We start from the raw sequence: 26,381 nt of genomic DNA on the forward strand, positions 1-26,381 counted from the left end.
TAACGTGATAAGGGTGTCAAAAACACAAAAATAATGAAAAAAGGGTATCTATTTTGCTAGGAAAATTACGTGTTTAGGGTCAAATTTGCGGGATGATAAAACAAAATTAAAATGTTTTGTAAAGGATGTCCTTTTTGCGCCAACACTTCGTGTTTAGAGTCTGATTTGCGCGAGGTGTAGAAGGTGGGGTCATACTAAACCAAATAAGGTAAAGCCGACGACCGAAGGACCTGTAACAATAAAACATTCCTTTACTTGTTTAGGGGTTCATTTCAGGGAATATTTGCCAAGAGTATCGTTTTGTTTCCAATACTTGTTAAGGGTAGGTTTTCGCACGCCAATACTTGTTAAGGGGTGCATTTTCAGAATATGGAAATTACGTGTTTAGGGTGCTTTTCGAGACCCCATGGTCGCGCATGGTATCCACTCGTGAATGGAAGTGCCCCCCCCCCCGGGAGAAAGAAACAAAAAGTGAATTTTACACAAAATTACAACTAAACCACAAGCTATATATAGGCCCTTTATTTTCAATGAAATTTGTCTCTGTGGCATATTTTCTCTATAATAATGCTTGTTAAAGCTAGCCTTTTTACAAGTGTATTTTCTGAAATGTCTTGATTGGTGTAAAAAAAAATAAAGGCAAATACCAATAATGGACTGTGATTGGGGAATTCCAGGCGCGCCCCGTCCCCCACAAGACCCAATCAAGCATATGGCCCGAAATTCACTTCCTCGTTTGATGACGTCACTTCGACCGAACTAGGTGTCACCGTTTTCACTGATGTTTGGAGGGCTCTCATGTTTTGCCTGATATGTTGTTATTTTGAACAAAGGGAATCCTTTTAACGACTTCCAATTCATCGTAAGTATATTTCGTGTACCATAGACTGCCTTGAAGAATTATTTGTTGTAGTATTTTTGATCATTTATCTTGTTGGATTGTCTCGTCTGCGTCTCCCCAACTCATATAAAATAACGTAGGCCTAGTCCCATTCGTAATATCTTGTGTGGTACACTAGTAATAAAGGCTTGGGTATGATGGGGATTGGGGTGTCCAAACTTCGCGCACTTTTCAAAAATATTCATCAGGCTTAATTTTGTTCACAAAATATTCATAATTTATACAAAACCAAGTGCCCAAAACCAATATTCAAGAAAAAGTTACCACATTGACGGCAAGATCGTAAAATCATGGACGAAAATGTAATAATACTTATAGGTCAAGGGGTTTCGCTGGTATCACGACACGATTTCAAAATTCTATTCCGATCGGCGAATACGGGCTGTGCTGGAAAACCGTTCAGAAAAACTGTGACCTAACTTCGCGCACCAAAGCTTTTGTGGAGATTTAAACAAAAACTCAAGCTCAAAAAGTGAAATATTTATATCAAATTGATGACAAAATGCTAATTTATATTGATGACAAAGGCAATGTTCCAGAAGCTAGATAAATGTCAGTCTCATTTATTTAAGAGAATCATCGGTGTCCCATTGACTGCACCAGATGAGATAGTTTTCTTGTTGACTGGCCTCATCCCTATTTCTCGTCAAATAGACTTAAACAGACTCCTTCTACTAGGACATGTAATCAACCTGAGCCCTGGACGTTTTGAACTCAAGACCTTTCTTCATGCCTTTGCCCTCCTCACTCCTTCTATAAGAGCTTTGAAGGATTTACTACTTAATACCAACTGCCTGACTTGAACTTGCTTCTTGAATCGACTCCTTCATACCAGCAATGGAAGCAGGTGGTCAAAAGTAAAGTTCATGCAGCTGTGAGAGAGCAAGTGGTCGGAAGTATATCCCAGAAATCCTCCCTGAAGTTCTGGATGGGAAAATCAGAAATCAATGTAGAGGTACTCTATCCTCCCGGTCCTGTCCAGGATGGCTTGAGGCAAGCGTTAATATATCGAGCACAACTTCTTTCTGGGACATATCTAGTACAGGCTAGAAGATGCAAGATCGGAAAGAGCACTAATACCCTCTGTCCTCTTTGCAAGCTTGAAGATGAGACAACCGAGCATTTCATAGCATCTTGCATCTTTCTAAAGCATATTAGAGATGATTTCATACTCAAAATCAAGGAGATATTATAGGATCATCGATGGTATCTGGAGCATTTTTCTGACAAACCAGCTGTAAACTACAATTTCAATTTCACCAAAGATGTTCTTATTGCCTTTGACTCAAAGCTCCCCCTGGATATCAATGCCAAGCTATCAAAAGCGACTTTGATATATATCACAAAAATCCATAATAGCCGTTCCAGTGCTCTCCTGGCCTGATGAGTCACTATCATTCAGTCGTCAAGATACATATACGTCACATGCGGGTTGGACCCGACAATCTCCGAACCAAGCGGAGGGATGAGAACAGAGAGAGAGAGCTATGGAATCGGTTAGTAGGCCTACCACATTTTTGACGATTTCTGCTTGCAAAATGGTGATATCGTGATGCTTGTTGAATTATTCAAAACGGGCGCTAGCGGTGACAAATTTGCCAATATTTTCATGAATACCGAACTCATCCTTAAGAAACTTTCGCCAAGGGTAATTTTAGGTCGCCTTTCACGTTGATGATGTCAGATTTTAAGGATATTGGCTAGTTTTTAAGATAATGACCGTCCGCAAAGTATGGACACGCGCGAAATTTGGACTCACTGCCATACTTAACGGGTAAGGCTAAAATGCCAAGTTTGATTGTAGGCCTACTTGTCTTTAATTGTCAATCTTTGCTGCTGGCACTGCATTTTCATTGATGTCAGCTACAGCAACTTCACAGTCAAAGTTTAATCCAGTTCTCTGACTGCGCCTTTTTTCAGCATGTTGAGAATGAGAATTGAGATCTAGCCTCAGCCAGGACTCAGGCTAGAGTAGAGAGTAAAATCATTTACTAACATAAGGTTACTCTCAACGAAGCCAGGAATCCTTATCCATTCACGTGCATGTAGGAAGCCAAAACCTGAAACTTTCGCCCCCGAGATTTCTACTTCTAAAAGATCTAGCCCTAAATCATGTACATGGGATGCAACTTCATTTCTGACATTTCTGCACCATTGATTTAAGTTTTAAAGAAGAATTCATCAAAAATGAGAAAAATATCATGACAAGACAGAAGAAACTTGCCCGATGTTGACGCCGCCATCTTGTTTCCTATTGTTCTTCGCCAACGTTACAGACGCTTGCGTTGGGTAATGTTGGCGAAGAACAAAAGGAAACAAGATCGCGCCGTTTAATTAGTCATCGTTTTAAACTATTTGAAAAAAGTGTCATCATTGCCAATAATAATCTTAAGTACAAATCCACCCCAACCATTAGTTGATTTGAATGAAAAGAGAAAAATCTAACAAGCACAACACTGAAAATTTCATCAAAATCGGATGTAATATAAGAAAGTTATAACATTTTAAAGTTTTGCTTAAAGGTAAATTCCAGTTTTGGCAACGATCTCAAAATGACTTTTTACAGAATCTAATATAATGACCACCCAAGTGTCTGTTTGTATGAATAAAAAATATGTGCCAAAGGATTCTGGGAGAAACTGTAATTGCTGAGAAATAAGCAAAATAAGCGCGGATTCGGTCACTTCCGTCGGGTCTTTATTCCAGCAATAATAATACACTGTCCCACGTGTGCGTATCTGTGTTGGTGATCTTAAGTGTGAACGTTTTTCAGCGTAGATTTCAAGATTTCACAAAGTTCAGTTTATGTAACTGTACCAGATCTTCATCCTCGATGATATACTGACAATTAAGCCTGGTTTTACACACTTTCTCATGAAATCAGTGTTTACTGCAACTACTGGAATTTCTCTTTAAGTTCACAAAAAAGTTATAAGTACATGATTGTACATCCTGGTCGGTATGCAAATGAGGAGACTGATGACGTCATCCACTCACTATTTCTTTTGTATTTCATTTTCAATTTGAAATATTATAATTTTCTACTCATTGTGAAGTGAAACAAAGACTAATTCCTCCCTGAACATGTGGAATTAGCATTGTTTTAATGCTATATGGTTCAGTCAAATTGGTCCATGTTGTCAAATCTGTAAAAAATTTAATATAGTATAATAATTCAAACAATAAAAAACAAAAGAACTAGTGAGTGATGGACATCATCGACTGTCTCATTTGTATGTCACTGAGATGTGCATATAACTGTTCTGTGAAAAATAAACGAAACATTAAAATGTCATATCTTTCTTATTTTACATCCGATTTTGATGAAATTTTCACCCTTTTTATTTTATTTTTCTCTATTTATACAAATCATCATTTTTCTGGGGTAGACTTGACCTTTAAATTATGTATTTGAAGGTATTTCATTTATTGGTGCCTATATTTATCAAGTAATCATAAGAATTGTGCATTCAGAGAATTTACCCTCAGTAAAAAATTTACCGAGGAGCTGAATCAAGGCTGTGAAATTTATTACCGCCATCATCAGGCTTTCTTTTATTTCAATAAAAGATACATGTGAAGTCACTTTCCAGGCTAATTTATAAATTAAAAAAAAAGATTGTATGGCTACTCACTGGAAAGAGCCCAGGTGAGTAGCGAGAACGAGTTTTGGCAAATATTACTTCTGTGATGAAGCAATGTTTGCCGACGATATAAAAATCCAGGACCAAACGCGGTTTGGTCTATGTGAGTGGAGATAGACTTACTTTTTAGAGAAACTTAAAGGGTCAGAACGGTTTTCCAGCACAGCGCGTATTCGTTGATCGGAATAGAATTTTGAGATCACGATAATGCGAGACCTCTTGACCTACTGATGACTTCTTCTTCTCCTATTTTTTCTCTCCTTTTTTGATTTTCTTCTCATCTCATCTCCTTCTCATTCTCCTTTTTCTTCTTCTTCTCTCCTCTCCTCCTTCTTTCTCTTCCTATATTTCTTCTTCTTCCCCTTCTTCATATTCTCCCTTTTATTTCTCTTCTGTTCTCCTCGCATCTCTAACTTACTTTCACCATTGTCTTGTACAAAATGTTATATTATGTACACAACAAAAAAAGTAAGTCCCCCCTTGAACAAACATTAATTATTTCCGAACCAATGCAAGTTTTTGATATATTTTTACATGGGCGTGTAGGTAATTTTATGAGCCACCATCTCGGTAAATGTTATGGACGTATTGTACGTCATGCTTCAGTGAGCACTGTCAGAAGGCAAAAATGTCACTTTTCAAAAGTCACAAGCCAAATATCATGACTTTGATTACACATTCTCATCAGGAAATAAAGTCAGAAGGCTTGTAAAAGGTACTTTCTAAAAGACGATACAACCTTTTTGGCTAAATTTCACGGTTGAATAAACACAAATCCAAATTTGCTATAATTGGATTTTTGTCTCACCTGCATAGCAGAATGAGACTATAGGTGACGCTTTTACGGCGGCGGCGTCAACATCAAATCTTAACCTGACGTTAAGTTTTTGAAATGACATCATAACTTACAAAGTACATGTATACATGTATGGACCTAGTTCATGAAACTTGGCCATAAGGTTAATCAAGTATTACTGAACATCCTATTAGAGTTTCATGTCACATGACCAAGGTCAAAGGTCATTTAGGGTCAATGAACTTAGACCATGTTGGGGGAATCAACATCAAAATCTTAACCTGAGGATAAGTTTTTGAAATGTCATCATAACTTAGAAAGTATATGGACCTAGTTCATTAAACTTGGACATAAGTTTAATCACATGACCAAGGTCAAAGGTCATTTAGGGTCAATGAACTTTGGCCGATTTGGGGGTATCTGTTGAATTACAATCAAAACTTTGAAAGTTTTTGGATCTGATTCATGAAACTTGGACATGATAGTAATCAAGTATCACTGAACATCCTGTGCAAGTTTCAGGTCACATGATCAAGGTCAAAGGTCATTTAGGGTCAATGAACTTTGGCCGAATTGGGGGTATTTGTTGAATTACCATCATAACTTTGAAAGTATGTTGGTCTAGTTCATAAAACTTGGACATAAGAGTAATCAAGTATCACTGAACATCCTGTGCGCATTTTAGGTCACATGACCAGGGTCAAAGGTCAATGAACTTTGGCCATAATGGGGGTATAGAATTACCATCATAACTTTGCAAGCTTATTGATCTGACTTTTGAAACCTGGACATAAGAGTAATCAAGTATCACTGAATATCCTGTGCAAGTTTCAGGTCACATGATCAAGGTCAAAGGTCATGTGAGATCAATGAACTTTGGCCGCATTGGGGGTATTTGTTGAATTACCATCCTATCTCTGTAAGTGTGTTGGTCTAGTTCATAAAACGTGGAAATAAGAGTAACCAAGTATCACTGAACATCTTGTGTGAGTTATAGTAGTTTTCAAAGTCAGCACTGCTGCTATGTTGAACTGCGTGATGCAGGTGAGACGGCCAGAGGCATTCCACTTGTTACACATTTTTTAAATAAAAATGAAAGAATATGATGACAGTTATTTTTGGGAAGGGTATCGTCAACAATATTCATCGTTTCACGGTTCAATGAACATTTATTGAAAACAAAAAAATATAATTTTCAAATATAGGCTAGTATTGTTTCGTTTTTGTAACTGAAACTGATCTGTTATCAACTTTTTTGTTATGTTCATGACCAATTAACTTGCTTCAATGATTCAACAGCGTTTAATTAAATATTCACGCTTGAATGAACATGTGGAAATTTATTAAATTTTTTTTTTTTAATTGGAAAAAATGCAATTTGTAACTATGGATATATGTCACAAACCGCCTTGCATGGTTCATTTGATTTGATTTTTATGAAAATCCCGATGTTCAATGCATCTGTGAGCACACAGTATTAAAAAAATATGCAAATGAGAAGAAAGTTCAAAGCCTTTGTTCCACTCTGTGCTGTATCGAATTGTTATTCTGGCGTGCGCGCCTTTTGGATAGTGTTACTCTGAAGCCATGTGCAAAGTTTCATGAAATTTTTTAACTGTTGGCAGAAGTAACAAAAACCGTCCATGAAACAAACCCTTATTTCATATTTGTTAAAATTTGGACTTCCTCTCTCATAGACTTGTGTATATTATGGGTGCATATGTTTAAGAATATAAGTAACCCCTTATTCAATATGGTGGAACTTTTTTTCAAGGCTGTCTTTAGCAGTGTCATTTGGTAGTAATGTTTATCAACCAATGGGCAGAATTTTGTGCTAAAGTGAAATCGATTTGTTTATTTATGGATGAGTGAGCACGCATCAAAGTGGGAAAATTGGTATTTTCAATGTCACAGACCCATTTTAAAGGGTAATAAGGTGAATATTGGGGGCATATTCGGTTTTGAATGTGACATTAATTGCTGGTGGTCATTTTCAAACAAAAGTGGACATGGGGGTGAAAATTAAAACTTGCTAGAAATCATTAGGCTTCAATGTTTTTTGAAACTAGACATCTTAAAGTATATTTTTCCATTTCATTTACATAAAATTATTTAATTATGTCTTGAGATACAGTGAATTTAATGCAAGGGAAATTAAATGTTACAAAATGTTTATTTTTGCATTAAAATTCACATATTGTCCTATCACAATATAAAATTACTATTAGAAGCACATTTGTTGGCAAGATACAAGCTGTGTATTGTATCTAACTCCTAAAAAGCAAAAAAATATTCTGTGAAGTGTTTTTCTGAAAAAAATTGGGTTTCGAAGTTTTCAAAACTGGTTGTCGTGTCACTCACGTTTTAAATGCAAAAAGTTTTCTAGAGCTGTGTATTCTGAAAATTAATTTGTCCCAGTACTGGAGCAAATACAGTTTATCTGTACCTTATGGTACATGTATATAAAGTAACTTGGTCCAATGTGTTAAGGTAAAGCTAAAATTAACTGTCAAAGTTGTGTCGTGTCACTCACAATGTCGTGTCACTCACGAAATGTCGTGTCACTCACGGTATTATATTGTGTATAAAAAAGGACATCAAGTAATTTTTGAAGCGTTTTACCAGGGATACAGTCAAAATGTTGTTCCTGACATCATTTAGGCCTATTCTAGGCTAATAATTTCCTCCATTTTCCTAATTTTACTCCTTTTTATGGAAATATTGAATTTGACATTGAGTTCATCTATTTTCTCTCCTCTCCGTGGTTGCCTTGGTTTAAAAAATCCTGACAATTTTCCATTGGTGTGAAGACTCAGATCCTAATTCATATTTTGGTGAATGTACTGTGATTAAGAATATAACAACATAACACAAAATTATGAATGTATCAAGAGAAAAACCACTATACTTAAGCAATGGACATATTTACAATGCATAAAGGGTTGGTGATGGTGATGGTTCAAGTCATACCTAGGTATTACTCAAACATTCTCTGTCTCCATTTACAGAAATAAGCAGAAAGTTCACCTTTCTTTTGAGTAATGTTATTTCTTTGTTATAATACTCAGCTAGAAAAGTCACGGATCCTTTTTTGAAATTTGCAGAAATTTTAGTGGTAAAGTAGTGTACATGAGATATAAGAGATCACCATGAACACCAAACATTTTTTCAAATTCGGAAAAGAAAATACCTTTCTTTTCCATCTGATTGATTAAATCAACCTTTTCATTTGCCATAAAGCTTGTATTCCAGGACATGAAATAAACAAATTTGCAAGAAAACAAACATTTTGGATATTGCTTGAAGCAGCTACATGCCAAGTTCAAAATCATTATTTGTTCGGCCACCATTCATACCGCTAGTGATTAACTACATGTAGGGTCTGAACAGCAAACTACCGTAAGTGGGCCGATGTGTGTTCAGAGCAGATTTGCATTTACACATATTCATTACAACAAAATGATGCATGTTCATGTAGGTCCCAACAAGTCCCAACCGAGACCGCATTTTGATTTCAGCAACTTTGGATGGGTTGCCATGTACCAGTAGATCAATTTTTTTTTTTGGTGGGGGGAACCCTGATAAGAACAGAGCTGGACCTCCAGGGGAAAAAGCTATTGAGGTATAAAGGGAGCCTGGTTGGGATGTTGAATTGGATTTTAGTGTGACATCCAAGGGCTTAGAAAAGGAAAGGCTAATGACTTGTAGTTGTTATGTAATAGTAGCAGACTGCAAGAATCAGGTACTGACTGCGTCTTTCACCTTGTGGCTTTCCCTGGATTCCCATGGCTTGGTATATGATCAAACTCAATGAAAAGGCACAAGTTTACAAGATTCCAGCAAAAAGCATAGCTCTGAATTTTTGTACAGTGCCTACATGTACTGACTTGGGAGGGTCCACATACAAGCAGTGTTTAGGAGAAAACCTATGCTTGTTGAGTTGAATTTCCAATTTTCTCAAGGCAATTTGCTGATAGTCCATCTGAAGTGTGCAGCAACGTGATTGTGGTTTGGTACCAAAAAAGACATTTAAACTGCCATGTCCTATTTGGACAATGCCTATAAAAATATTAAAGGAGAATAATATTGTAATCCAATATTTCAAGAAAAGGGAGTCATACATGACATCATTGGCTACCAGACCATGCCAGATGATGTGACTACTGAGAATACCTTTCTTACAAGGAAAAATTATTCCATCCGTTGTGGATGCTGAATTGTATAAACCTGTATAAGACTTTCATATACAGATAGGGAGAAAGAGTTAAAGTTTTGAATGATATCAGGCCACAAAAAGAATGTTCGAGTTGATGTCAGTGCCAAGACCTCATAACACCTCCTTCAAGTGCCCCCACCTCTAAAGAGGAGAGTGGTAGAAGCCCTAGTGTGACAATGTGGTATGGTATAGGGAATGTGAGTTGATGGGCAAATATGACCATAAACCAAGAATAAAACATCAGGATGACATATTATGAACTTAAAAGAAAGCAGTTATTATGTAATTAAGATTGTTTTTTGGTTAATGGTATTTTACTCTTCTACATCATGCAAAAAATACTTTCAATGTTGAGATAAATGTTGTATTTTTGCACTTGTCGTGTCACTCACGTTTTGGATGTCGTGTCACTCACGGTATATAGGAGGGTACCATTTTCCATAGAGAAGGTTTGATTGATTTTGACTATATGTGTTAGATAGGTACACTATTTATGTCCATTTACTGGTACTCACAGTACTCCATGACAACTACTTGGGCACGAATCCAACCATATGTGTTAGTGGTCAGAAATCCATGTCCAAAATTTGTCGTGTCACTCACGCACCGTTTTTTAATCATATCTACTAAACGAATTGTTGAATTCAAATCAAACTCGTAGTGGCCCATGCCAGTCCTACATTGTATATAATATAGTAGTCATGATTGATTCATAACCTTTAAGTTTGAAGATATGAGCCCTTAAACCTCTCCGATTGTCGTGTCACTCACGTTTGAAAATGACCTGTTGTTTTTATCATCCATGATTTCTATCACCACACACTTTCCAAACTTTTAACATTTTCATGGTTGAGCGAGCACATTCGAAAACTTAAAGGTCAAGTCCACCTCAGAAAAATGTTGATTTGAATCAATAGAGAAAAATCAGACAAGCACAATGCTGAAAATTTCATCAAAATCGGATGTAAAATAAGAAAGTTATGACATTTCAAAGTTTCGCTTATTTTCAACAAAATAGTTACATGAACGAGCCAGTTACATCCAAATGAGAGAGTCGATGACGTCACTCACTCACTATTTCTTTTGTTTTTTATTGTTTGAATTATACAATATTTCAATTTTTACGAATTTGATGATTAGGACCTCCTTGCCTGAAGCACAAAATGTTAAAATAATGGAATTCCACGTGTTCAGGGAGGAATGAAACTTCATTTCACATGACAATGACGAGAAAATAAAAATATTTCATATTTCATATAATAAAATACAAAAGAAATAGTGAGTGAGTGATGTCATCAACTCTCTCATTTGGATGTAACTGGCTCGTTCACATAACTATTTTGTTGAAAATAAGCGAAACTTTAAAATGCCATAACTTTCTTATTTTACATCCGATTTTGATGAAATTTTCGGTGTTATGCTTGTTGAATTTTTCTCTTTTTATTCAAATCAAGTCTTTGTTGGGGTGGACTTGTCCTTTAAGAATTAATACTCTTTATACATGTAGTGCATAAATGTATTCTTTTCCTAACAATTTCTCATGATCAGTTTAATTTATGGACAAATCAGGGGTGGATCCCGAATTTAAAAATGGGGGAGGGCCTATAATCGGGGGAGCCACCAACATTTTCAAATTTCAATATGACTTAACAAGTTGTAGAGGATACTACCAAAAACCCCTATGATGATATCGCAATCTATGAGCCGCAGAACGGTTTTCAAAGTGTGGGGGAGGGGTTTAGTCAAAAGGGGGGGGGGCTGACCATGCAAAAAATCACAATCGTATGGTCATTTTTACAGTTTTGTACATGCTTTTGGAAAAAAGTGGGGGGCCCCAGCCCCCCACACCCTGCTTCTGCGGCCCCTGCAATATTGTGCTCACTCAACCATGAACATATTACGATATTAAAATTGTGGGTGGAGTGGGTCAATGATGGATAGTATAAAACAGCATTAACACCATAAAATTCACCTAACAACAACTTTTCCCAACTTTGCACAATCTGAAAAACGACTCTTGTGACTTTCAAAAATGGTCATTTTTAATTCATCCTTCAATTACTCATGCATGACTCACCGATCAATCTCATTTTTCCCGAAGAGTTGCTTAATGAGTGTAGAAAACCACCTAAGACATATATCTCAAAATAATTCCGTTCAAACGTTACATGTACATCAATTTGATTTAGGGGGGACTTACTTTTTTTTGTTGTGTATACTATTTCTTCTGTAGACATTTATTGTGTTTTAAATTTAATGAAGAATATTTTCCGCATATACTAGGATGGGGGGATGTCATAATCTTCAGCATACAGACCTTTTATCATCATCCACATGCATTGTGAATTTAAGGGGTATTAAAGTACATGTAATTGCAGACAGTTATTAATAATTTATCTTCATTGTTCATGTAAAGTATTTTAATATTGTACTTTTCATCTTTGTGTATACTGTTATTGGAAACCAAATATCTTTACATGTACATGCTACTTCACTAAAATTACCTACACTACTACTACCAACTACTACTACTACCAAACACCACTACTACTTACTTCTACTACTACTACTACTACTACTACTACTACTACTACTACTACTACTACTACTACTACTACTACTACTACTACTACTACTACTACTACTACTTGTACTACTACTACTACTACTACTACTACTACTACTACTACTACTATTATTATTACTACTACTACTACTACTACTACTCCTACTACTACTACTACTACTACTACTAGTACTACTTCTACTACTACTACTACTACTCCTCCTCCTCCTCCTACTACTACTACTACTACTACTAATACTACTACTACTATTACTAGTAGTACTACTAAATACTATTATAAAACGGGTTTAAGGATGTAGCCAATGGAGAGTGCGTATTCAAGTCACGTGTTCATGCTTTAATTACGCGCAACCTTCCAGTCGTGCATTTTTCGTGCAGCACTGTGCATTTTTTGTGCAGCACTGTGCAATTTTTGTGCAGCATTAGTTCCAATAGCACGTAAAAACTGATACGCGTTCAGTAAAAGAGGCTGGCTAGGATTTTGATGCGCTTACTTAGGCGCGCATAGTAGATACGCCTGTGATGTCATAATTGACAGTCTTGTGATCTCTTCGTCTGTGCGATCGTACACAAGTTGGAGGGATTTGAACAAGATTTCCATGAAAAATTCATTTTGCCGACCCGTTTTATAAAACAATTAATGCACATTTTAAGATTCGTGATGTTAGTGACGATGCGAGCAACTCTCGGGCATTCACAATATTATGCAAAAGCACTCGGCGCAAGCGCCTCTTGCTTTCGCATAATTGTAAATACCCTCGAGTGTGCTGCATCGTCATAACACACTCATAAATGTGCATTAATTATACTACTGCTGTGCTGCTGTTGTTACTACTACTTCTACTACTACCGGTACTTCTGCTACTGCTACTACTGCTACTACAATTTACTATTTGACTACCCCGGTATTACATGTACATACACTTCTATATTTCATACTAGTGGTTTTGCTAATAGATTTCTCCTTTGGCCCATTTAAATATGTTGCAAAAGGAAATATTGTATTTTGGCAATGATTGTGAATCACTCACACAATGTTATCAGGCTATCATGCAGTTCTGTAATCATGAGGCCATCCCCCTCCTAATGCAACAACTATTTTTACTGCACAGATTTAGGATGGCCTAGATCTAAGCCTTGATGTTCAACTCTGATGTGATTCATAAACCATATGTGAGGAGTCATTCACACAGAGCAATTAATCAGTTTATAAACTGAAATGTACATGTAGTACCAGTCCCAAGCATTTCACACAATTTCTATTCATAGAAATCAGCTTGCTTGATTGCACACCTAATGTCAAATGATCCCATAAAAATATAATCTAGACCAGCTAAACATGTGCAGTCCATTGCATTCAGTCAATCAATCGTATAATTAAATTGTGTTTGCCCGTGCTCATCATAGTGGGCTGGCCTCGGTGCCGGCCCCAGTCCATTTTCTACGTATGTTTACCTTGGGCCCAAGAAGCATTTCTATAAACCCATATGGTGCTAGCAAGGTGCTAGGAAGTGATCTGAAGGGGTATGGGTTTCATGTCTTTCTAGACAAGTTGTGTGTGAACTTTGTCTCACCCTTGTATTTCCTTCATAAGTCTAAGGTAATTAACATTTGGTGTCTGTCTTGCAAAACTGTACATAACTTCCTCTCACTATTCTGTGCATGGATGAGACATTTGAAAATGGAATGCTGTGCACAAACAAGGTTCTTTCATTTATTAGGTGATCTGTCAATCGACAGATCAACTATTAATTTCGTACGAATTTTCTTTTTTATTTATTTAATTTTATTTTTCCGCCCTTTTCTTGTTAGTACTAAATCTCAAAATCTACATTATCAATTATCTTCAAAATATCATCAAATATGGGGACTTATCATGTGATGTGTATAAAGCAAGTTCAAGGTCAAAAGGTCATCATGACGTCATCTAGACGCCATTTTGTAAAATCACATTATCAATCATATCTTCATTATCAATGATCGAAAATTAACAATATTTACATCACATTAACTTCAGGTCAAGAGTCAATCGCCCATGTCATCAAAGGTCATGTAAAGGTCACAACGTGCGCGTATGCGCGCGTCAAAACTTTAAAATGCCCAAAATCACTTTTTGACCAAAACAGAGTACGAATAAGGTCATTTTAAGCATTTCAAATATTTGCGCGCGCGCATGGTTACGCGCGCGTTCCCGCGCGTAACGGCACTATAAAACATAGGATTGCCATTTTTTTCATATCAATGCACCGATAATATAATTCTGAACAATTTGATACCTTGATCAACCTTCTACGACAAGTAATAAAGGAATTAGCCTCCATCAAAGTTTACAGCACGCGCGCGCGCGCGCACTAACCATAGACAATATATGTGCAAAAACATGCCTATACAAACTTCATTATAGCTCTTAAAGTAGTCCGTTGACCCCCAGTTTTGTTTTTATATTCGAATAGAGTATGGATGGGAGATGTGATTTCTTGTCACATTTGACCCGAAATTTTATCATGACGTCATCAAAATGGCGTCGGAACTCAAAATTCCGACGCAAATTCAAAATAAATTGGCAGATTTACTGTTTAATTTCAATCCCAGCTTTGAGTTTAACCTTTCAGGTAACATCAGATTTTAACCTAACTAATGTGTGAGATGATCCCGAGGTATTATTGGTACTGTTCATGTACAGTGCAGGGTGCTACGTAAGCATTTGCCCGATTGCCCGGAGCAAGTAAAAGTTAGAGTCGGGCAAGTGCTTTGATGTAAAGACCAAAATTACTTGCCTGAATTGAACAAGCAAAATTCTCACAGTAGAATGACCAAAATTAGGGTCGATATGATGATATTGACCCTAATTTTGGTCATGGCAGGCAAGATAAAATCACTTTGGAAAAAGAAATGCAATTACAAGGTAGATCAGTTCATGTCAAAAGATATATAAAAGGGTCAATGGTTTAAAAAAACGCAAAAATTTCTTTTGAAGAGGTAAAACTTTCAAGGATTTTTTCGGGCAAGTGAAATAGTGAAAATAGTGAAATGTAACCACCCCTCTGCATACACTACTGGTGAATATTTTTGGTTTATTGAGAGCAGCCCCCAAAGATAATTTTCTTTCACCTTTCCCGGTTTGATTTTGTTGGTTAATATATTTTTTCTTCATATTATTGGGAGTAGCCCCCGAAGAGCAATTATTCATACACTACAATACAGCCTCTATTAAAGAAACCCCCTCTATTTGCTTTCTTTCAGATACCATCCAGCCTGTTTGCTGTGCCCTATTTGAGGGGCCTGATGCTGGCTTGGTTGGTACCGGATCATTAAACAACCTTCACATCTTCATCATAGCAGGAACCAGATAAAGAGGTAAGCAGTGCGTTAGTGACGATGCAGTGATGACAACGTCACAAAACGGTTTGCTAAATGCTTTTTGCGCAACATCGCAACTACCAGAGACAGTGGCGTACCTAGGATTTTCCACGGGGGGGGGGGGGGCAAAATCATCTGCCAACAAATTTGAAAAAAAAGGTCCTCAATCAAAAATAAAGGTTTTCGTACCAGAAAAAAAAATGACAAGCAAAAAAGGTCTTCAAGCTTGTCAAGGAGGGGTAATAAAGGTCTTCAAGCTCGTCAGGGGGGCAAAAAGGTCTTTCAAGATCGTCAGGGGGGGAAGGATATGTCTTTTGTATGGGTTGTGGCTTGTCAGGGGGGGGGGCAGACAGCCAGTTGACATATTAACTGTGCTTATCATCCAATAAAAAATCAAGGAAAGTTGTCAGATCTGACAATAGGTTAAACAAAAATTTTGATGAAGTGCTCCCCAGGTGATGTCTCTAGGCACTAATCCTCCCTTAAACTGCAACCACACATCATGAATGTAATTTTCTTCTTTCAAGTTTCATGGGAGATTTTGACATAGAATTTTCTTTTTTTTTTCCAAGCTGCAGTAATCATGCCGCTGTTTGGTCGGTCTACCAAGAGTCCTTCAGAATTGATTGGATCTCTCAAATCTAGTACTGCGACTCTAAAGAATCACACTTCTGGCAAAAAATGTGAAAAGGTATGTATATTCAGAACTGATTAAGTTGGAAATGCTTGAATGAGTGATATGGGTACGCTTTTATTCTAATTCAAATTCAAATTCAATTCAGTTTACGAAAATACTCAACAAAAAGTTTGAATATTAATAATAGTGTAGTAGGTTTCACGGAACTCAATGTATCTTTCTATTAAAAGGCAAATGTTGGTCCTGAAATGGACCACAGAAACTTAACGTTTCAACAAGTGTGTTCTTGTCTTCAGGAGAATGAGCAAATGAGTTTGGGTGGTCCTTTTTAGGACCAACATTTGCCCAAGAAAGATACATGTCAAACCTATTACACTATTCTTCTTCGCCATGGAAACCTTCAGAAGTTTGAAATTTATTATCAATAACGGGTAAAAATATTGCAAGAGATACATGTACTGATGTACAATGATTATAATCCAATACAAGTGTACACAGAAAGAAGAAAAACACACAACATATGAATCAAGTCTTTATTGAGGGTATTCTACTGGTTATACTACCAGTAGGAAACAACCGTCATTGTGGTTGGTTTAGCAAGTGTGCACCTAACAGGCTGCTTGAAATACTACGAATCCAGTGACCGGGTAGTAATAATTGTGAAGCATTTTGAACAGTAGTAGATTGATAAACCGCTCTATTAATGCCAATTATTATTCCCGTATCCGACATCTGAGCAGGGCAACTTTGATACATTGTTGCCCGCTTAAAACTGGGATCGAATGGCTGGTCAATAAATTTCCAATTGTTTATCCACGGGCCATTATTGTCCGCTCAGGAAAGTCAATGAGAAAATGCATGGAAAATGTAGCGGGCAATAAAGCAGAGCTAACATCCGGGTGTTCTACACGTTACTGTATGCGTCCTTGAACTGCGCAGTGTTATACGTCACAATGGTAATCAAGTTGAGACAACGCGGGTACTGCGTCCCTAGGCCAAGGAGCGTAATTTCAATTACGTCACGATGGTAGTTCAAAGGCCCAGTCTGCTCAACATTACAAACTAGATTCTCATTCTTAAACTTTAAAATATCTAAATTTTAACGATTTTTGCTCTAGATGTCTGATTTGATTAATAATAGCAATATTGACTGGCCTGGGGGTGAAAGGACATATATCGCCCTCACTAAATTGATATCACCCTCGTCTACGACTCGGGCGATATAAATCTAGTTTGGGCGATATATGTCGTATCACCCCGAGGTCAAGTCAATACTGCTTTATTATTACTATTACTGTGGGCCAGCATGCATCTTCACTTGCAATGGTCATGCACTGTTCACTCTAGAGGGCCATGTTGCTTATACATGTCCGGGGGGGGGGGGGAATATATGGCTGGTTACTTACCATTTTACAGACAGAAGTGATTGTAACACTATAGTGAGGATACTGTTTTTCTCATTCAAAGAAAATCTTAACTATTCTGCCAGAAGACATATTTCAACCCTAACACAATTCCTTAAAATCTGTAGTGTTACACTTACTTCCCATTATGTGTGCATGCTGTGAAATTCTATGTTGGATGGTTATCACGTGTTCTTCAAAATTTGTTTTTACCTAATGAATTATTCATAATTATGTGTTTTCTTTGCAGGCTATTGAGGATATTGGAAAGACCTTGTCCCAAGTGAAGAACAGTCTGTTTGGTCAAGATGGTCAAGACCCCCAGCCAGAGGTCGTGAGTCAGATCGCTAATGGTCTATATGAAATAGAGCTACTTCATGACCTTGTCAAAGCCATGCCAAAACTAGAATTTGAGGTATGTAAGTTGATATATGCCGTGTTTACACTTAATCGGCTTTTGCATCAGCTTTTTCATAGCGCGTAAACGCGATTAACTTGCATCGGCTCTTGGCTCAGAATCGGCAATTTTGCACCACCAAAGTAGTAGGTTCAGAACCGCAAGCCGATGCAGAATCGGCTTCATTACTACGTGTAAACAGAAAGCTGATTCTGCATCGGCAATTGCAGGGCTCGAATTAATCCAAGGCCATCCAAGGCCATGGCCTTAGATGCCCTCAGAAATGGCCTTGATGCCCTTTCAAATATTTGTAGACTTAAGGCCAAAATAACTGCCCTTTTTCACTGTGGCCTTGGTGCCCTGCGGTAATCCAGTGCATGTACCCCATTGAAAAGTGCATTTATTATTGATGCCCTTTTTTTGGTGGCCTTGGATGTCCCATAAAGTGAAAACTGCCTGCCCTTTCCCTTAAGTGCCCTTTTGAAAAATGGCCTTGCCCCTTTAAATTCTTAATTCGAGCCCTGCAATTGGTGCACATTTCATTTACTTTACCATTGTGACGTAATTGTAAGCCCACAGATCCAGCGTTGTCTTTATTATGACGTATATTGTTGGTGTGCATATCATTTCAGGTTTTTGCATCAGCTCGCGGTTCTGAACCGCAAGCTGTAGCAGCGTTTAAACACAGTGCAAGATAAACCAAAAGCCGATTCTGCATCGGCTCTTGGTTCTGAACCAAAAGAACCAAAAGCCGATCAAGTGTTAACACGGTAATGCTTGATAATTGTTCAGGGCTCTGTTGTATGAGAGTTAATATTGTAGTAACTTTTTTTCCATTTAATGTTAATTAGATAAGTAACAATGCTCGAGAGTCAATCAGAAAAATCCATAATTTATTGTTCAAAATAGACATGAAATGAAATACTCTGAAAATATATGACTCCGAAGTAAGTATTACATGGAAGTTACCATTGCTTAGCACAATTGCCAACATTGTAACTTATGCAGTGGGACCTTAAAACAGTGTTTGGAAATGTATTAAAGAGTTCATACTTATCTAATTTCCTCTTATTTGCTTAGCTGTAAATAAGACTTTTATTTTACCATCTCACCCCCCCCCCCACTTTATCACCTATCCCTTTCACTTGTAATTCTTTCCATCTAATTTCAGTATATAAAGGCTGACGTAAAATTCTGCAGCCTTGCAACTTCATGTTTTTACCTCTTTCATAATATTTGTACCTTCTTTTCTTATGACTTTCTGCTCCACTCCTTCCCTTCACTCCCCCTCTGTTTCTCTCTATCCCTTTCCACCCCCCCCCTCTCTCTATCTGCCTCTCCTCCCCATCTCTCTCTTTCCTTTCTAGAATTCCACGACACAAGTAGTTTCAATACCATACTTTATCTGTATTATTTATTTTGTAATTATCTTTGTTATTGGTCGAATATTTTTTGTGTCTTTATTACCTTGTGAATACATCGCAATTCGGCCTTAGCCACGATGTCTTGATTTTTATTAACAAACCATTTATCTATCTATCTACGTTACATTTCATTGGGAATGTCTGGTTGTGACTGACAGTGAACATGAACAGATTATTAAAGCTTCATTTATTTTAATAATCAGATAATCAAATGAATTTATGCATTCTGTATTTGAATGATATGAATTGATACCATTGGGTCACTCATGTGGAACGTCTTCCTCCAGAATGATAAACACATTGGCAAATGCTCTTTGCTAAATTTGCTTAATAGAAAATAATCATACCACGTTATAATAAGTGTGATTTATACATGTTTGTTTTTAAATTTTTTTATACATCTTGTATTTGCAATCTCAAATATTGATTGGAGGACTTCTTTTCATCTTATGAATTCTTTAAATCTGGGAGTAGCTGGTAAGAGGTCAATGACTTTTTGGTACTCCCTCACATCCACATCATTGCTTTATGTATTTTGTTATTTTGTATATATGTTTACTATGTTCTCCTTTATGCATTGCATATTTGTTTATGAGATGTATTACTTGATATTTCATAATCCATGTCCATTGATGACAGGCAAAGAAAGATTTGGTACAGATCTTCAACAACATGCTCCGACGTCAGTTTGGTTCGAGGACTCCAACTGTTGATTTTATCACCAACCAAGATCCAGAAATACTTCAGACGTTAATAAAAGGGTAAATCAGATTTATTTACATCGGGGGAAAAATACAAATACGCAGGGGTTGGGGCAGTTTTGCTCCCGAAATGCTCAAAAGTGCCCTGGAAATTACCCATTCACTGCAGAGTTCCAGCTTATCCAATGTTGCAGATAATTACATGAAGTAGGTTGTGAAAGCAACCCCCCCCCAAAAAAAAAAAATTGCCTGTTTTTATGCAGGTAACCATGTTGAACGTTCAAATACATTTTTAATTTTGATTGTAAGTTGGTTTCAAAGAAAGTGGGCAATATCGTAATTATTGAGGATAGCGTTCGAGAGCAAAGATGCTGAGACAGTAAAGCGTCTGCCTGTCGTACCAAAGGTTGTGGGTTCGAGTCCACCCGGGCGGATGGCTGAAGCTGCGTTGTTTGTCAACGTCTCTCCCCTGTTCCATAGATGCAGGCAATGTTAAGAGTAGAAAACACTTTGTCCCTCTGACAGGATGTTAAATAGAGGCCCCATGTAGAGGAGAGTCACCACCTTTGTACACTTAAAAGCCATTGCACTATTTGTGTAAGAGCAGGGATAAACCTTGATGTAGTTGTCCACCTGCCTCCCCCAAATCTATTATATATTCACTTTTCGCATCCCAATCACAGGTGATGCCAAACAAATGATAATAATAATATTAATTTTATTTGCATTTTATGTAGTTAACAAAATATGACCAGGGGCCTGATCCAGAATAAATTTATCATGGGGAGGGGGGCAAGCTATTGAGAGGGAGGGGGTGGCAAGAAAATGTCTTTACAAGTTACAATCATCCATGCAAAGGTTTTGTTTGGCATCACCTGTGCCTGGGAGGCAGAAAGCAAACTAATTACTATAATAATAATAATAGGCATTTATAATAGCGCCATCTATCTAGAAATATTCTATTCCGAGACACGTTCTTATTATTATTATTAGCCCGAGATGCCTTTCAGCGCTCATGCATTCAAGGAATTAATCCTGCCAGGTACCCATTCACCTCACCTGGGTTGAGTGCAGCACAATGTGGATAAATTTCTTGCTGAAGGAATTTACGCCATGGCTGGGATTCGAACCCACGACCCTCTGTTTCAAAGTCAGAAGACTTATCCACTTGGCCACAATGCTCCACGCTCACTATGACTCTGCTGCTGCCATAACACCGATTGGGGGAGTGCAGGTGGACCACTACACCAGGGTTTCCCACTTGAAAGTGGAGTTTCAGCAAATATAGGAAATTAAGATCAAACATGGAATTAATTTCAATGTCCTTAAAATTGCATCTGTCTTAAAGCCTATAGGAGTTTCCTACTTTCTATTCTTCTGCAGCTATGAGAATAAAGACTGCGCATTGAACTGTGGATTAATACTGAGAGAATGCATACGTTATGAGGCTCTAGCCAAGCTCATCCTCAACTCTCCAATCTTCTTCAATTTCTTTGAGTACGTTGAGATGTCAACGTTTGATGTCGCTTCAGATGCCTTCTCTTCCTTTAAGGTATAATTTTGATTACATTTTTCATTGATATAATACATATAGGTATTCATTCAAATCTCGTAGACCAAACATTGTAGCCCAAATGCTGAATTTACATTGAGTTTACCATTGAATCATTCAACTATGAATTAAATGTAGTTTGATTTGATTTTACATGCACATTGTAAATTTGCAGAATATATTGATATGATTCCGAAGTAGTATTTGCAAAGGCTATGTACACCTTGTAAGAAATTAAAAGGCTGCGAAATGATCGGCACAAATGAAGAGAGCGTGAGATAAGGGGAAAAGGAGTTGAAAAGTAGAGGTGTACAGAGAGAGATTTTTTTTTTCATGAAGAAGGCATAAAGTAATACTACACACTCTTGGTCAAATTAAAACTGCTTTGTGTTCATTTGTGCATAAGGAAACATGAATATGTTGTCTTTTTCAAATGGATTGATGTCATTGTATGCATTTGAATGTTATTCTTGCAGGAACTATTAACAAGACACAAATTAGTAGCTGCTGAATTTCTAGAGAAGAACTACGACACAGTCTTTGATAAATACAAAGTGCTACTCAACTCTGATAACTATGTGACAAAGAGACAGTCACTCAAAGTAAGTTACATTTTTCAGGAAGTGATTTAATGATGCACAGGTGTATTGACCCAATTAAGGGGGGGGGGGCTTGACATTTTTCGCGATAAATCTGCCGCACAAAATTTTTTCACCACTCTGCATGCTGACTTTTTGCTTTCAAATCTGGCACAACTTTTGAGACCAAATTTGTGACCCCTGGATACAAGGTTACAAAATTATGCAGCATTTTGTAAGTGCATACAGACCCAAAATTGCTCAAAAGTGTGAATTCATGTACAAATCTAATGCACATAGTAACAAGTGGAAGTAAGTACCAGCGTAAAATGATGTGTACCATATGTTATCTTAGATAGCAGAGCTACCAATTAGTAGGATTTTATCCTATATAATATAATTCTAAAAATAATATAATAATAAGGGGAAAATTACATTAAGTAGGATGTTTCCCTTAGAAATAGGATTTTTGAAACTTGTAAAAATGACAATATTTATTATTCTTTGTTCAGAATTTTAAAGAAAGATAGGCTTTAAGGCTTGAAAATTGGATAAAAAGAAATAAAGAATAAGATTTTTGTCTCTCCTGCATTGCAGAGCGAGACTATAGGCACTGCTTTTTCGACGATGGCGGCGTTGCCGTCAACATCAAATCTTAACCAAAGGTTCAGTTTTTTGTCTCACCTGAATAGCAATGTGAGACTATAGGCGCTGCTTTTCCGACGGCGGCGGCGGCGTCAACACCAAATCTTAACCGAAGGTTAAGTTTTTGAAATAACATCATAACTTAAAAAGTATATGGACCTAGATCATGAAACTTGGGTGTAAGGTTAATCAAGTATTACTGAACATCCTGCTTGAGTTTCAGATCACATGACCAAGGTCAAAGGTCATTTAGGATCAATGAACTTAGACCATGTTGGGGGATCAACATCAAAATTTTAACCTAAGGTTAAGTTTTTGAACTGTCATCATAACAAGTCAATATAACTAGTCATTAGCAAATTTTCTTGTTTGCTAACATTAATGACTGATCATGTGGTAGATTTCAGCCAATCATCAGATTAGAATCCATATCACCATTTTATAATATGTACTATGTAACCCATATATTGACCATCATTGGTTGTGATCTTGTTTATACTAGCTCCTGGGAGAACTGTTGCTTGACAGACATAATTTCACATCAATGACGAGATATATTAGCAACCCGGAGAACCTGAAACTCATGATGAACATGCTTAGGGATAAGAGCCGAAATATCCAGTTTGAAGCTTTTCATGTATTTAAGGTAAGGACCAATCCCTGGACCACCTCTTCAGGTCTCATTTATTCTTTCAATTCATTGACTGTTCTATTGCTAAATGGGTGGGCGTTCCATAAAGCTATTTGTAAGTTACGAGCGACTTAATGAACGGCTGGTGATCCTTGCTTGGGAACCACTTCAATACCAATGAAGACTTGGTGGTATGTTTTATTTACCACATGAAAAGATCACCAGTTGACTTAGTCTCTCGTACCTTCGAACAGCTTTGTGAAACATGGTCTCTTTTGAAATGTTTTCACTGTTGATTGTTGAATGGCCAATATGTACATGTATTAGTGACACTAATCATGAAGTGCTTGGTAACTTCAAGGAAAAGTCATTTTACCTAATCCACACATGTATATATACAGTGCGTCCCAGAAAAAATGAAGCTGAGATTTAGCGATGATTTATCATAACTTAATCATAAATAAAATAGACAAATGACCTACCAATGCAAAGCTTAGAATCTCCTCTTTCATCTGGTATTACTTAAATTATTCCTCATTCATGCATGAGTGAGCAAAAGCAATTCGAAGAAAGGGACTAAAAAGTTCAATATCTGCTCTTTTATTTGATACCTTAATCACAGAAAATGGTCAAGAATTAAAAAAGTTATGATCCTTCTAAACAATTCTTGTATTTCCATAATTTCATTAAACAAACGTGTTTTCACCGGATTCCCACAGAAGCTATCACACGGTAACAAAAGAGTTAATGCATGGCCGATCATCAACAAAATGGAGTGTCGAGTGAGTTTGAACGCTAGCCTGTAAAAGCTCTTCATTTTATGAAATTCAAGCCTTATTTGAAATGACCAGAACTTTGCTATTTCTTAACCACCATTTTCTGTAATTGAGGTATCAAGTTAAAGAGCAGATATTGAACTTTTTAAAAATGTGGTTTTCTTTTTAAAACCCAGATACGGCCCACCAAGTGACTTTTTGGTATCCCCTTTTCAAATTGTTTTTGCTCACTCATGCGTAAATGATAAATGATCTAAATGATTTCAGATGAAAGAGGAGATTCCAAGCTTTAAAATGGTAGGTCATTTGTCTATTGTATTTGTGATTAAGTTATGATAAATCATCGATAAATCTCGGTTTCATTTTTTGTGGGGCGCACTGTATATATATCATTATCAATGTTATTTTCATCTTTATTTCAATCACTAGTTTTATTACTAATATTATCATCACCATTATAATTTTTTGTTTTATCATCATCACTATCATCATCGTCGTCATCATCATCCCTACCATCATCAATTTGAGTTTTATAAAAAAAATTCTCTTTTGATTTTGCAGGTATTTGTAGCTAACCCTAACAAGACCCAACCCATCCTTGACATCCTATTAAAGAACAAAGAGAAGCTGGTTGAGTTCCTTACAAACTTCCACACCGACAGGACGGAGGATGAGCAATTCAACGACGAGAAGAATTATCTCATAAAGCAGATCAAAGAGCTCCAACCCCCTGTGCCACAGACGTCATCGTAAGGATCAACCCCGTCCCCCACCATCCAATCTTTGACAAGTCTCGGCCGTGTGTATCATAATCTAAATTATCATACATGTAGAACTTTATACTGGGCAAGCTGTGCTGATGATTTTATGATAAGTGTAATCTTTTTGTGATCGGAAGGTCAAATGTCAAACTCCTTCCCGAAGGACAAAGTAGCTGCACTTACGCTCATCAAGCTCATCGCAATTTTACAAACTAATTTTTTTCTCTGAATTAGCTACGCATGAAAGTGGTCTTGAGTTACATATACATCCATCTTGGACTGAGCCAGACATGCTATGTGATAGCAGTTGAACAGAGGAGACGGCTAAGTGACAAAGCAAGTGCCCCTGAGCATAATTTTGCCCACCATCAAAACAATATATATTATTGCTGATTTTTGCTTGGTATCGTAGTTTGAAATTGTGAATAGGTGTCCAGCAATCTTCTTTGATGTGTTGACACGTTGGCTTCAAATAACAAATAAAGAAAATGATTAACTGGGAATTCACCTTGGGTGAAGCTGCATTACATATCTCACTGACATAAAAAAATATAACAATTTGGTTGGTCGTTTTTTTAAGCACGAGTAACTCAAAACCAAAAGATTGATGTCCTTCACAGGCAGCGCTCCATACAAGGAAGTGAGGACTGTGTATTATGGTGATGAAATCCCATGTTATGTGTAATGACCGAACGTCCTCACTCTGACCAAGTTATAAGAATACACCCCAAGGAGTGGGAAATGTGCATATTGCATATGAATTATTTTTTACTGGGCTTATTTAAATTCACAATATTATTTATAGTTTGAAAGGTTAATTATATATTAGCAAGCCTCCTTCAGATATACATGAGGCACAACATGATCATAACATTTCAACACCCCCACCCATCTGCTTGTGGGTAAAGTAAGTCTTTTAATCATCAGCATAGCTGTCATGCCGAGAGGAATTGATTTTCTCAAGCACTAACAGTGTGATTTTGTATGTATAAAATCGTATTTGATGCATACAAGAGCATATAATATCTTCTTTAGAGTATATATATATATATATGGCATAGCCAGTAGTTTAGAGTAGATAGTTATTGTATATATGAATTAATAATTTGTGCGTGATATAATGAAGGAGATGAGAACAGAGCGAAGAAAACTTCAAACCCAGTCTGGTCTTTATTTTGCCACCCGTCCATTTTCTTTTTCATTTGCCCCGCTTCATCTCAGAGAGGTTTATAAAGCTGTTAGTATACAAATATTGCACAGGTATGAGTGGATTAATATACAAATAATGCATGTAAGCGCTTGCATGCAGGGCCAAATAATGAACGATGTGCGAGAAGAGTCAATGGATATACCGCAACAAGGTCCGCAGGAC

The 26,381-nt window shown here is 37.0% G+C and overlaps 1 protein-coding gene across 2 annotated transcripts; it reads left to right on the forward strand.

Annotated features, from left to right (window-relative positions):
- The first annotated feature begins 744 nt into the window (after nt 1–744).
- LOC121429820 (calcium-binding protein 39-like) lies at nt 745–25,821 on the forward strand. 2 transcript variants are annotated; one of them, XM_041627060.1, is made up of 9 exons: nt 745–862; nt 15,388–15,501; nt 16,077–16,195; nt 17,795–17,959; nt 20,005–20,126; nt 21,450–21,618; nt 22,095–22,220; nt 23,344–23,487; nt 24,810–25,821. In XM_041627060.1, exons 3-9 carry the CDS (start codon nt 16,088–16,090, stop codon nt 24,999–25,001), a joined length of 1,026 nt encoding a protein of 341 aa, XP_041482994.1. In that variant the 5' UTR covers nt 745–862; nt 15,388–15,501; nt 16,077–16,087; the 3' UTR covers nt 25,002–25,821. The 2 variants fall into 2 exon arrangements, with proteins under 2 accessions (XP_041482994.1, XP_041482995.1); XM_041627061.1 differs by having other exon boundaries at nt 16,083–16,195.
- Nucleotides 25,822–26,381: the final 560 nt, after the last annotated feature.

Source organism: Lytechinus variegatus, chromosome 16 (genome assembly GCF_018143015.1).
Source record: "Lytechinus variegatus isolate NC3 chromosome 16, Lvar_3.0, whole genome shotgun sequence".
Classification (NCBI taxonomy): domain Eukaryota; kingdom Metazoa; phylum Echinodermata; class Echinoidea; order Temnopleuroida; family Toxopneustidae; genus Lytechinus; species Lytechinus variegatus.